The 13,290-nt window shown below is 44.6% G+C and overlaps 1 protein-coding gene across 1 annotated transcript in view; it reads right to left on the bottom strand.

Annotated features, from left to right (window-relative positions):
- Positions 1–2,520: 2,520 nt before the first annotated feature.
- The window catches only part of hprt1 (hypoxanthine phosphoribosyltransferase 1), a 29,045-nt gene continuing 18,275 nt past the window's right edge, over positions 2,521–13,290 (bottom strand). The window contains exons 8-9 of the mRNA XM_084331713.1: positions 6,271–6,347; positions 2,521–3,596 (exon numbers count right to left, since the gene is read on the bottom strand). Coding sequence (XP_084187839.1) covers positions 3,549–3,596; positions 6,271–6,347 — 125 coding nt within the window. The 3' untranslated portion in view covers positions 2,521–3,548. The remainder of the gene's footprint in view (positions 3,597–6,270; positions 6,348–13,290) is intronic.

Raw genomic sequence — 13,290 nt, 5'->3', positions numbered from 1 at the left:
CATATAGCAGCTAGCTACTTTAAAAACCTCACGCCCCTTTCAGTTGAACGACAGCATGCTGGCCCAATCAAATGGCGTGCAGCGGCAGACAAGTAACCGCTAAAGTTACCCAGTTGAATTAGAACGACCGTTTGATTGATATAACCAGCTCGTTAGTTAGATCTAGTTAGCTAGTTTTACAGCTTAACGCTACACTGGACAACCCCCCCGACTCATACGAACCTTTTTGTGTGTCCGTGGCGGGAAAAAACTAATCACATTTCAAGACGATAGCAACAACAAAAACATGGATTACTTTGAGGCCTTTGTCCTGGGATCATCAGTGGACACCTTTGACCACCAGAGGGCAGTCTTCTTCTTCTTTGGTTTAACGGCAGGTGGCATCCATCATAATTACATCATTACCGGCCTCTACTGGAGTTAGTTCATTTAACTCATAGTGTTCCGTTTGCTACATTTACTGGAATGTAAACGACTCATTGGGGAGCAGATATTAAACATAACGTTACTACTCAACACTACTACATAACACCCACTACTACTGTTTAGGCCTATCTCTTATCTATCTAGTGCTGGATAACTACCGGTATATAGAGCTGCGTAGTACCCGCCCCTCGCTGGTTCCGGAAGAAGATGAATGAATGAATGAATGAAAACTTTATTTAACAGATTGCAGAATGGGTACAATACAGTACGGCTCAATACATACAATTGTTAAGGGGATGCAGACCTGAGAAAGACGTTTGTCTTGTTTCCATCAGGGTCCCCCATTTTCAATTCATATAGACATATATGACATACATGACATACAGATAGTCAGTACTGCTACATCTATACATTTATGACATACCAGATTTGCAAATACAGTACTGTTTGTGGTACAGAAGGAGTCAAGAAAAGGGAGTATATACATTTGACGTAGAAACTGTACATTGGAGGTTGGGTGGGGGGGGGTTGGGTACATTGGGATATTGACAACCATACTGGGTAATTTACATTGGAGGTGGTTGGGGGGGGGGGGGGGCGGGGGGCACACTGTATAAACAAGTAACACTGTACATTGAGGGGGGGGGGGGGAGGAGACACTGTACAAACAAACACAATTGTACATTGAACTATTGACAAAACCATACTAGGTAAATGACTGTACATTGGAGGGGGTTGGAATGATTGGGTTAGGATATTTACAGGGGCCATGAGTTCTTAAAACGGTGAAGAAGAAGACTGAATGAATGAATGAAAACTTTATTTAACAGATTGCAGAATGGGTACAATACAGTACGGCTCAATACATACAATTGTTAAGGGGATGCAGACCTGGGAAAGACGTTTGTCTTGTTTCCATCAGGGTCCCCCATTTTCAATTCATATTCACTACACTCACTTTGTGTTTAAACCCCGTATAGTTCTCACCAAGTAGAACATCGATCTTACATGTATTTGAATTGTTACTAGTAAGTAATCCTGGCTTCCATCGGCATATTCAATCAATCAATCAACCAATCAGTCTGTATATTGAAAACCCGTCGCTGGTACATGTACATCTTCTGGTACACCATCGCCCTTGCTGTGATCAACGCCTGGCTCCTCTACAAACGCGACTGTGAAGCTCTCAAGGTCCCACAGAAAGACATACTTGAAACTCAAGACTCTACAATATTCCAATGTAGTTTTGCTTGTACAGTTGTAGTGTTCCCCTCCTACCCAACCACCTCCAATGTACAGCCCCCCACCCACCCCACCTCCTCCAATGTAGTTTTTACGTCAAATGTATACTCTTTTCTGGACTCTTTTTGTATCACAAACAGTACTGTATTTGCAAATCTGGTATGTCATAAATGTATAGATGTAGCAGTACTGTATCTATATGTCATATATGTCCTGATGAATTGAAAATGGGGGACCCTGATGTAAACAAGACGAAAGTCTTTCTCTGGTCTGCATCCCCTTAACAATTGTGTGTATTGAACTGTATTGTACCCATTCTGCAATCTGTTAATAAAGTTTTCAATCAATCAGCCTGGAGAGTATGGGCAGTAATCTGGAAATCAAGAAAATGAACTGTTCAGTTTGATTGATTGAAAATTGTATTAACAGATTGCAGAATGGGTACAATACAGTACGGCTCAATACACACAATTGTTAGGGATGCAGACCAGAGAAAGACTTTAGTCTTGTTTACATTGGGACATGCACATTCAGGTAGACAACACGTCTCCTCTGTCAGGCCGGGGTCACAATTAAATTCAGGACCTAGTTAGTCTTGGAGTTGTAAAATATACTGTAAATTGGGATATCAATAAAGGAATACTTCCGTATCAATGGTGAAAGTTGGGCAGTGACTACAGGACAATAACAGGGAAGCCTGAATAATTCTTACTTTTTGAGTCTTTTCAGCCGAGTCAAAATTATCATCCCTACCACCACCTGAAAATGCATTGTCCCCAAATACTGTGACTCTGGAGAAGACTAAGCACATTTTATAGTCCTCCAAAAGAAAAATACACTGGTCACAAGAGGCATGGGTGACTGTGAACGTTTAATGAGTGATATATTGCAAAATGCATTTTGTTTACAATTATGGCACCATTGGATGACACTATAATATAATAAAGCTGAACAAGGTAAGTTAAAACGTTTTGGACCCCTATCCCCATCTCCTACTTAACAATGATGTTGTCAATCTTCATATCCACAGCTCTGGCTAGTTAGCCACAAAAGTTAATGCAAGTCAATGGGGCCACACTCCTGAAATAAAATGCTGAAACCTACTTTGGGTGCACTATAGAGTATATTTCAGAATTTATTTCAGTAGGAAATCGGGCCAGGGGGACAACATTCTCAACTTACCCTTTAAAACATACATTTTAATTCATAAAAAGGTAGTTGCAGATACATTTTCTTTGATCACTTCAATTACATTTAGAGCAAAAAAAATTCAAATTACTTCTCTCCATCGTAAGATTTGTTCCCAAACCATTCAAAGAAATGTAACACATGGATTCCACCTCCTTTAAAAGTAAATGTATCTTGACTTTCCAAAAGTATTTGTTTTATCTTTTTGAATAAACTGCATCTTGATAAAAAATAAAACTGATATTTCATAAAAACAGATGTTGACATTTTGAAGTATAATAGTCTACTTCAAACTAGCAGCATTGATCTGAATAAATTACCAAAAAGAAAAAGAACAACAACACAGGACATTAATCAGTGACGGGGCACGCAAGCAGATAATCATTTCACACTAAAGCTCGGCTCCATGCTGATTCACTCACACACACATGCACAGCTCTATCCAAGGCAATGAAAGAGCTCAAAACTCGAATGGCATATTTAAAGACTAGAGCATGGCGTAAAACTGCCAATGCAAATGACAGGATCGTCACTATTATCAGTGTATCCTCAGGTACCCTGAGCAGGAAAACTACGTGATATAAGCAGCACCCAGTTTGAATGTTTTCAAATACAAATACAAAGAAATCAAATATAAAATGGATTGCAACATCAAATAATAAACAATTCACTAAATGATAGTGAGCGACTCTTCACGCCTTGTACTTCTCCTTCCCCGTTTCACTAATGACGCAGATGTGCTGAAAAATAAAAAGATCAATTAACTTTTATCTTCATACTTGTTTTACATGCTTTGGTCTGTTCAGTTACAACAAGCAATGAAACACAGATGGAAACAGCAATTAACACAATGGTAATGGTCAACACGGTCTGATCAGAAAATGTAAATAAAGTACTAATCGACCACAGGAAAAAGGTACATAATGTAGGTTAGGCTTACGGTTAGATGGTTATGGTTAGTTTAAGGTAAAGGTTAGGATTTGGGCGAGGCTATCTAGAAAAGTGTGTTTTGGTCATCTTGAGGTAAAGGCACTTGCCTCCCGGGTTTGTTCCCCAGCAGGGGAACTCAAACGTTTTCTGAAAATCTTAAAAGTTCACATGTTCTCAAGTTCTTTAATAGTTGTCATACAGAAGTACAGAATACTTTCATACAAAATGCTTCTTACTGTTACGCTCCAGAGACTGTGCTAGACAAGATAGTATCAAATAACATAATAACATAATATAGCATGAATTTAGAAGAAGAATGAGGTCACAGTTGTTCGGTATAGACATATGTACAATGTTCTGAGTTACCATATAATATACAATACACAATACTATGCAGTGTACTAATGTACAGTACTATCTAGTGCAAAGCAGAAGTGGGATGAGGTACAATTTTAGGTACAATTTACAGTAAGGTGTACGAGTTGTAGTGCAATCCTTCATCCATAAATATAAAGTGTGGGGAGTGGGTGCTACAGTGTGTTTGTTTAAAGTGGGTGTGTGCTATAAAGTGTGTGTAGTGGGTGCTACAGTGTGTTTGTTTAAAGTGAGTGTGTGCGTGTGGATGTGTGTGCTATGTGTGTTTGGTGGTTGTTGTTGTGTAGTGTTCATTCATTGTTCGTTTAGCAGCCTGATGGCCTGGGGATAGAAGCTACTTCTGAGTCTTTCTGTGCTCGCCTTGAGACTCCTGTGTCGCTTGCCTGACGGCAGCAGTTCAAAGAGGCAGTTGTTCGGGTGGCTCGAGTCCTTAATAATTCTCTTAGCCTTCCCCTTGCAACGCTTGTTGTAAATGTTCTGGAGAGTGGGGAGCCCCCCTCCAATTGTGCGTTCGGCTGAACGTGTCACTCTTTGTAGTCTGCTTTGGTCTTTTGCAGGGCTATGTTTTGCATAATGTAATATATGTACTTATTTGTAATACGTACAGATTGTACATTTTTGTAAATACGCCAATATATTACTTATGGCTATAATATAACGTACAATATGTACCTTTTTCCTGTGGTTGATTAGTACTTTACTTAAATATTTTAAGCGAGATCTGGCTGTAATAGTGAAACAGGCCGGTAATGATGTATTTTTCATATCGTTAATATAAATTACAAAAAAGCTGCGCAGTTAACGCTCTGATCGGAGAATGTACAGCGCAGAATGCTTTGGAGAAAACAATGCAGACTTCTCAAAGTCATTGTCACTCTAAGAAGACAGTAATCAAGCAATCAGATGCAATGCAGCAGCTACATGGGTCATATAACATGGTTTCTCTATGGCAGTGAGAATCCAAGTAGTGAAAGAGTTGGAGTATTATACTACCGACTCAGTCCGTTCTTAAAGACTGGTGGCCCTGTTAACTCCAAAGGTTTAATCTAGCATGCTAGCAGTTGTCCACACTCTCTACAAAGAGAGGGGCCAAGAATGGCCATTGGCCGTAACATGCAGTGTGAAGGCACAGTAGGCTACTGCTAAACTGTGAGTATTATAAGTGGAAGGGGCAGGATACGCTGCATTCCATTCAAAGTCGGAAGTTAGATATTCACAATTGTGAGGTTGTAACGACGACTGCAGTTTGCAAATGATATGCAATAAAGATTGAAAACATGAAACTGCTCACAAGGAGTAAATTGTCAACCTGTGGGAAGCAGTGATAAGTGAAATATCCCTATGAGTTAAAAATATAAGGCTGGTATGATTTATTTTTCATATCGTCAATATAACTTACAAAAATATCCCAAACCGATAATGCTTTCCTTATATTTGCAAGTATGGTCCATCCAGCCAACACCAGAGTGATCTCATATCCAGAAGTCATAGAACTCCACTGTACCGTTTGCTTTAGTCAGTATCATTCATGATTGAAATGAACATGGGCATTGTACTTTTACCTGGAACTACTTTATGAAGTGACAGCGATAGCTTCGGGAGTAGTTCCGGTTCAGGCAGACTCTAAACAAAGTGTAGTTATATGACTTCTGCATATGAGCCATCTGATATTGCCTGGATGGACCAGACTTAGGAAGTAGGAGGAATGCTTTGTAGGTTTTGGTCTTTTCGTGGGCTATGTTGACATTGTTGACAATAAAAAAAAAATTATACCGGCTTTATCCTTTAGTATGGTATGGTAGTAAAGCTGCAGGGCTTTCACACCGGCTTCTGTGCAGTACAAAAGTTTGACATGTGGTTTTTATTTAAAAAATTACAATCAGATATTAGTCATTTTTTATTTGATGGTTCCAGGGAACCCCTATGGAATCACAACCAAGCTCTCTATTGCTTTTGCTGATCCTCATCAGTAAACATGGCCCCATGCCATGGTCCTCAACAAAAATATGTGTTTCTTACTTAAATATTTTAAGCGAGATCTGGCTGTAATAGTGAAACAGGATGCCATGGTTCAAATCATTATCATGACATTTGTATTGAAATACTTACATTTAAATCTCTAAAGTACTCATTGTAGTCTAGCGCATATCCCACCACAAATTTGTCAGGGACCTCAAATCCTACAACTGAGAAAGAAGAAAAGAAGATAAATGAAAAGAGCACGTTTGAGTAATCTACACCTCTGTTTGAGTAATCTACACCATCAGGGAATGCTGCAGATTTTCAACACTTAAAAAGATTTAGTACAATGAAAATCGTGCTTTTCAATGATGTTGCATTTTATTTATTTCAATTGTATTATAATTTTTTAAACAGGAGGTATGTTGACGAAAAATTTGCCAACATTTCATAGCTGTTGTGAAAATTATGACTTGATGTCTATTGTCTATTCCCCTGGATATCAACAGAATCAAGCCATTTCAGATATCCTTTGAAATATCACATAATACACACTGGTTACTCTGATTGGCCCATCAGTCACATTTAACTTCTCTGATTGGCCCATCAGTCACATCCTAGTGAGTGAGAGGACTAGTAGTAAACAACATCTATATAGGGTCTAGTGAAGAGGAGGCCACGCCCCGCCTGCCTACTGAGTGTGTTGCGCTCAGAGAGGGTGACCTAAAACACTTATATCAAATCAAATGATGCATCTGAAGCTGAAAAAGATTATACTCATGACGTTAACATTCCACAATAAGCTATTTATGACTGAATGAAATCATCATTATCCTGGTCTTTATAGTCTTTTACTTACCTTCAGAAGTACTATGATGAGAAGCAGATAGTGCTGTTCCAGAGCAGAGATCTACAGGCCTGGCTGAGTCTGGTCACGTGAGCTGCTCGTGTCTCTCATGTCAATTTGGCACCACTCTCCCTCTCAGAGCAACGCAAAGTCAATAGTTTAGAATCCAAGATGCAAGCTGCACGATTTGAAGGCAAACAAATGAGCTTTATTTTAGTTTTTCCAACTGAATGAGACACAGAAATCCCCAGTTACCACTTTTTCAAAGTACTGCCACATGATTGGGGCTGTGAGTGCAGGTGCCAAGTTGTTGTGGAGAATCCTTGTTTAACCCTTTCACTACCACACTACCAAATGGTTAACCCTTTCACCGTGACAATACAGAAGGTTAACCCCTTTCACTACCACACTACAACCGGTTAACCTTCCGTAGTGTGGTAGTTAAAGGGCTAACCCTCTGAGACCTACCGGTACATAGACCAATCTTTGGGGGTTTTGGTGCAGGGCACGACTTTTAGAGGACCAAACGTAGATGCAACAATTTTACGTTATACACCATCTGAAAGATGGGACACTGAAGATTAATTTGAGATACAGCTTAGCACTGCATCAACCATTTCAGATCATAAATATGTAATAAACAGTGTTTTGAATTGATTTGTGCCTGTTGGGACATTATTAACATACATGTATGATGGCCATTCCAAAGTTAAATCAATTGCAATATATTGCAGCAGCAAGTTTTGAGTCGATACTATTAGTTACAGATTGTCAATTACCGAACCATTTTTGACCACTCAAATTTCAACAAATTGTAAAAAAAGAAAAAAACTATATTCACAGGACATACTTGACTCCTATAAGACTGAACAGAATGAGTCTTAAACAAGACTCCAAATGCTCCTTATGTACAAATGGCGACGAGGGGACATTTATGCACATGTACTGGGACTGCCCACCAGACAGATATTCTGGAAAGAAGTGACCCAGCAATTATCAAATCTCTTAACTCTGAATATACCTGTACACCCCTCTGTATTACTGCTGAATGATGTTTTTGAGTGTGCAGTACCTCCACAGCTAAAGAGATTGGTTTTATCTGGTATCACAGTGGCTAAAAAGCTGATAGCATCACGATGGTTTCAACCGGAAAAAATGTGCCGGAAGGTCTGGATTCTTACATATCTCGATGTGATTTATCAAGAAATATCTACAGCAAGAATTTTGGGTCTCAATGAATCCAAAATGACAATGTGGTTAGAAGTGGTGGAGAGAATAAAAGCTAGCATATAATGGTAGTGTCTGGTTAGGAGCGAGTGATAATAGATGGATTATCCAATGGGGGGGTGCGGGAGGGGGTACGAGCTAGAGCATATGTGTGTAGGGTATTAGATAGCAGGTATTAGGGGTATATCCTGTATGTTACAAAGGGTCAGATTAAACCGAATATATATATTTATTTATTGATATATATTGAATAGTATTTGTATATCGTTTGATATCCCTTGTACATATACACGGAATATCCCTTTAGCCTACTATAGCCCATAATATTTCATTCTCCTATTGGATGGCGTGCCACCAGCGCCAGTGACTTACCCCTAGAGCCGACTTGAAAGCCACCGACACGACTTGTCTCAACATGCCCGCTTCTGCCCAGGGCTACGAGACAGTGAGCAGGCTGGCACTCGTTTATCCCCCGTACATATAAATATGGCGCGGCGAATACAGAACTTCCTTTTCAGTTCGCCTTTCAGTTCGAGTTGGAGTTCAGTCTTGTTCAGTTACCCAAGTGACGTCTCACCCACTATGCAACGTGCGGTGCAGTAGGGCTCGTATTGCCCCAAAATAGAGTCGTGTTATCCTAATACGTTTGTTCAACGTATCGTTCGCTCCTTACTAGTAAAGCCTTCATTACGAGTCAAAGACCACGTGGACTGAGTAATTGTGCGTCTACATAGAGCACTTATAGCCGCGTGCAAATAGGATAGTAGTAACGTCAAGTTAAACTGTGGACCACGGAGGATTTACACCGGTGATTGCAGAGCCACTTTCCGGCAGGATTATTATTCTTCATTGCTTTGACCAAGCTGCTGGAGCAGAGAACCGTCTACCCCGCTGCTGTGTGGGATCTACCGTGAGGACATCACTCGAGCCCGTCTCAAGGAGAGACTCCACGGCTTCACCTGTGCGGCGCGCACACTGGGAGTACAGCTGCCTTTTCCCGCTGAGCCAGGGAGCAATATACCGTCTCCAGGTGCCTATTGAAGCTCCCTGTGGAACCATTGACTTTGCATAGAGCATTGCCTCCCCCTGCTGGCTTACAACCGGTAGTAATCCCCCTGACAATATCCCTAGATCTAATTCCTAACATTCATTATTGATTTGCCTATGCACATTCGATTTGCCTTATAAGCGCATCTAAGTAATGTAATATAATACCCTTTGATGTAATAAATATTCTAAACGAGTATTTGTGTGGAAACCGTATCATTGTGGAGGAGTTCTCATCTGATATACTTGTGTACGGTATGGCCAGTAATGTACATAAGACGGTAGTGGTTTAATGATACCATACTTGATTAATACAGTCAGGGAATTGTACCCCTCAGTTACAATTGGTCCTTCGAGCCGGAGAATAATTAGCGTAATATTAATATAATATTAATATTGACATGGCCGATGACGAACACTCCACAAACGGTTCTCCTAAGCTAGATCGCCCGCAGCGCAGACGGCAGCCACCTCCCTATCTAGAGGCATACGCTGTCAGTCCAATACCTAGCTTTAAAGGGAAATTAAATACGGATAAAATAACTAAAGCGGATAGTAAAATTATGTCCGACCCTATCAACCAGGCTGCGTGTAGCTTTATGCCAAGCAAGCAGTGCAAAAATTTACCGTAGTGGCATGCAGTAATGCGCCTTTCATTTTCGCGGAAATAGGCTGTCTATTGCCATTCTCTTTGACAAACTCTAACCTTAACCAGCTCCTTAACAGCGCCTAAACTTAACCGTTCTAACCTTAACCAACTCCGAAACAATGCCTAACCTTAACCTTAACCATAGAAATTATATTGCCATTCTCTTTGACAAACTCTAACCTTAACCAGCTCCTTAACAGCGCCTAAACTTAACCGTTCTAACCTTAACCAACTCCGAAACAATGCCTAACCTTAATCGGCGAAAGAATACACGTTAAAAAAAAATCACGTTAAAAAATATTTTCGATGGGATTCGAACTCGCCAGCAAACAAGCCATAGGATCCACAGCCATGTGTCCTAGCCAATTGAGCTATTTGTTGGATACTGAATAAGGGGCGGTGACTTATATATATTGAGCTCCGCTCGTGTCGCATGCGCGGGCACCTCGCGCGAGCACGCCGGCGCACGCACGCACCTGAGCGAGCACGCCGCCGCCGGTGCACGCACGGTAGCATTTGTCTGAAAAGAAGGGCGCTTTACCGCACTAGCGTGCGGTGACGAATGCGGAAGCATTTTTGCACTGCTTGCTTGGCATTAACGTACAGGCAACCAGGCTACCCCGCCAACAGAGGCCCTAGTGGGTTCTAATGTAACTGACCAAGCTCACGGTGGGGACCAGGAGGGAACTGACACGACTTTATCCCCCGACAACGCCGACGAGGTAGTCCCCGGAGCGCTCCAGGATAAAGAAAGCCCTCCCGGGATGGAACCCGACCCACCACAAGAAGAGACGCGCACCCAGGAGATGGATCTCCTCGGTACGCAACAGGAGAACGGGTCTCCAACAAGTACTGCCGGGAGCCGATCGCCCCGAACGGCGTCTTCCCCCAGCGCGGCGGACAAGATGCTGGCGCAAGCACTCATCGCCACCCTGGCAGCCTCCACCGAACGCGATCGACTTCAAGCGCAACAGACGCGCGAGCGCGAACATTTTGCAGGCGAGCGAGAGCGCTTCCAGGCGCAACAAAGGAGTGAAGACGACCGCATAAGACTGGAGACCAGACGCCTCCAGACAGAAGAGAACATTGAGAGAAGCCGCGCCGATGCACAGCACGCCGCCGCCAATGCACAGCGCGACGTCGCAAATGCCCAGCGCGACGCCGCCAACGCACAGTGCGACACCGCCCAGGCCAGCGCCAATGCGCAGCGCAACGCCGCCAATGCCCAGCGCGAAGCAGCGCGCGACGCAGCCCATGCCCAGCGCGAGGCAGAGCGCGACCGGCTGCAGGCGGAGCTGATGGACAAACTGGTTGCCATGGCGACACCCCCTCACTCCGCACGGAGCTCTCAGAGATTGTCAAGACATGGGTCTAGAACACACTCCCCTACCCGACGAAGCGACCCGGGACCCCGCCAACAGGAGGATCCTGTCCACGTCTCCGAACCCCCTCCCCGGCCGGTCCATACAAGACCCAGCAACCGGGAAGAACCGGACCACGCCAAGAGACTGAACAGAAGACTCCAGGTCCTAGCAGAGGGAGAGGAGGAAGAAGAGGAGGAATGTCAAGCCGACCAGCAGCAACGTACTCTGGCCCAGGAGGCCCAGTACAGCCCCGACCAGCAGCAACGTACTCTGGACCAGGAGGTCCAGTACAGCCCAGAAGTTAGCCCCGAGGCCCTGCGCTACAAACCCCCGACTCCACTCACGGGTGAGTTTGACGCACCGTCAGCCCCGAGGAACAGCACCTGGGTACCCGACCTTCGGTACCCACCAAGTACCAGCCCAAGACGACACGCAAGAGGAGACTCGCCTAGGAGGCCTCTTCCCCAACGCTCACCGATGTGCCAGTCATCCATGGCATCGTACCTTGGCACACCGACGTTTCCAGACTTCACCCATGAGAACCGAGCACAGTACACGGAGCTACGGATGTGCTTAGAGACAATGATGGTTGATGTAGCTGATGAACGCCACAAGTATGCTACCCTATTGAAGCACCTCAAGGTGCCCCGAGCGCACAATATAGCGCTGGCCTATGCCAACTCTACTACCCCATACACAGCGGCTCTAGCAGCACTCGACCAACGTTATGGACGCGTATGGGACTATGTGATACAGGAGATAAGAGACATTGACCGTCTCCCCCCAGCCAGAGACAACAGAGCATTAGATGACCTGTCTATCAAGGTACAGTCCCTGGTAGGGATGCTGGGGTCCCAAAAGGAAAAGGGTATCTACGAACTGTACGCTAACTCCAACGTAGAGAGGATATTAGAGAAGCTCCCTCCCGCCCGACAAGAGCGCTTCAGGCGGCAGAGAGACTACCGTGACCCCAACGGTCCAGAGGCATCCCTCCTAGACCTATCCGAGTTCCTCGCCAGGGAGGTCAGTAGCCTACGACTCGACACGTTCGTATGGAGTGGACCAAGCCCAAGACTCGGAGACAAACGGATAACCGCCGGTTGGTGACCGTGATGCACCAAGCCGAATCAGTACCGCAGCACAGGAACCACAACACCCCCTTGACGAAAGAGGACCAGTGGAAGATTGAGTGCCAGTACTGTGAGGGAGAACATCGGCTGTACCAATGCGACACTTTCGGGAAGCTGACCACGGACGAGGTGAGTCAGTGGACCAAGGACCACCGCCGCTGCTTCCGCTGCGCGCGCAGCCACCTAGCAGCTGAGTGCCGCTTGAAAAAGAAGTGCAGCAGGTGCGGTGGCACCCACCTGGAGGTCCTGCATGACATCAACAGGCGTCAGCCAGGACAACAGAGTGGGCCCGTCGCGGTAATGTACCATGCCGAGGCGGTGGCACCAGCACCGAAGAGCCACCAGACCGCTCCCTACTGTACCTACTGCGATGGCGGACACTGGCTGGCACAGTGCGCCGAATATAAGACACTGAACCCCATCCAAGTGGACCAGTGGCGTGAGGCGGCCCAGGCGGGCGCCGCTTACCGCGCAGCACGGTGCGGAGCCCACCAGAAGGTCCAAGGCAACCAACCAACAGGAGTGCTCCACATTGACCAGCATAGCGGGACCCCCCGTGTGCTCCTCAAAGTGGTCAGAGTGCTCCTGAGCTACGAGGACAAGGTCCTGGACACTTACGCCGTCCTGGACGATGGGTCTGAAAAGACTCTCCTCCTCGCTTCCGCAGCAGCCCAGTTGGGCCTGCGAGGTGTCAAAGATACAATGACCATACGCACCATCAGAAGGGACCAGAAGACCATAAAGGGTGAAAAGGTCTCCTTCAAGATAGCAGCGGTGGACCAGCCCGAGAAGCAGTATAGTATAACTAACGTCTTCACCAGCCACGACATAGGCCTGTCTCAGTACACCTACCCCATCCCACAGCTGATGGCTAAGTATGTGCACCTACGTCAACTACCTATACCG

Source organism: Notolepis coatsorum (genome assembly GCF_963971535.1).
Source record: "Notolepis coatsorum genome assembly, chromosome: 16".
NCBI lineage: Eukaryota > Metazoa > Chordata > Actinopteri > Aulopiformes > Paralepididae > Notolepis > Notolepis coatsorum.
Note: the sequence above shows the minus strand (reverse complement) of the source record. Positions and strands in the feature narration are given on the sequence as shown.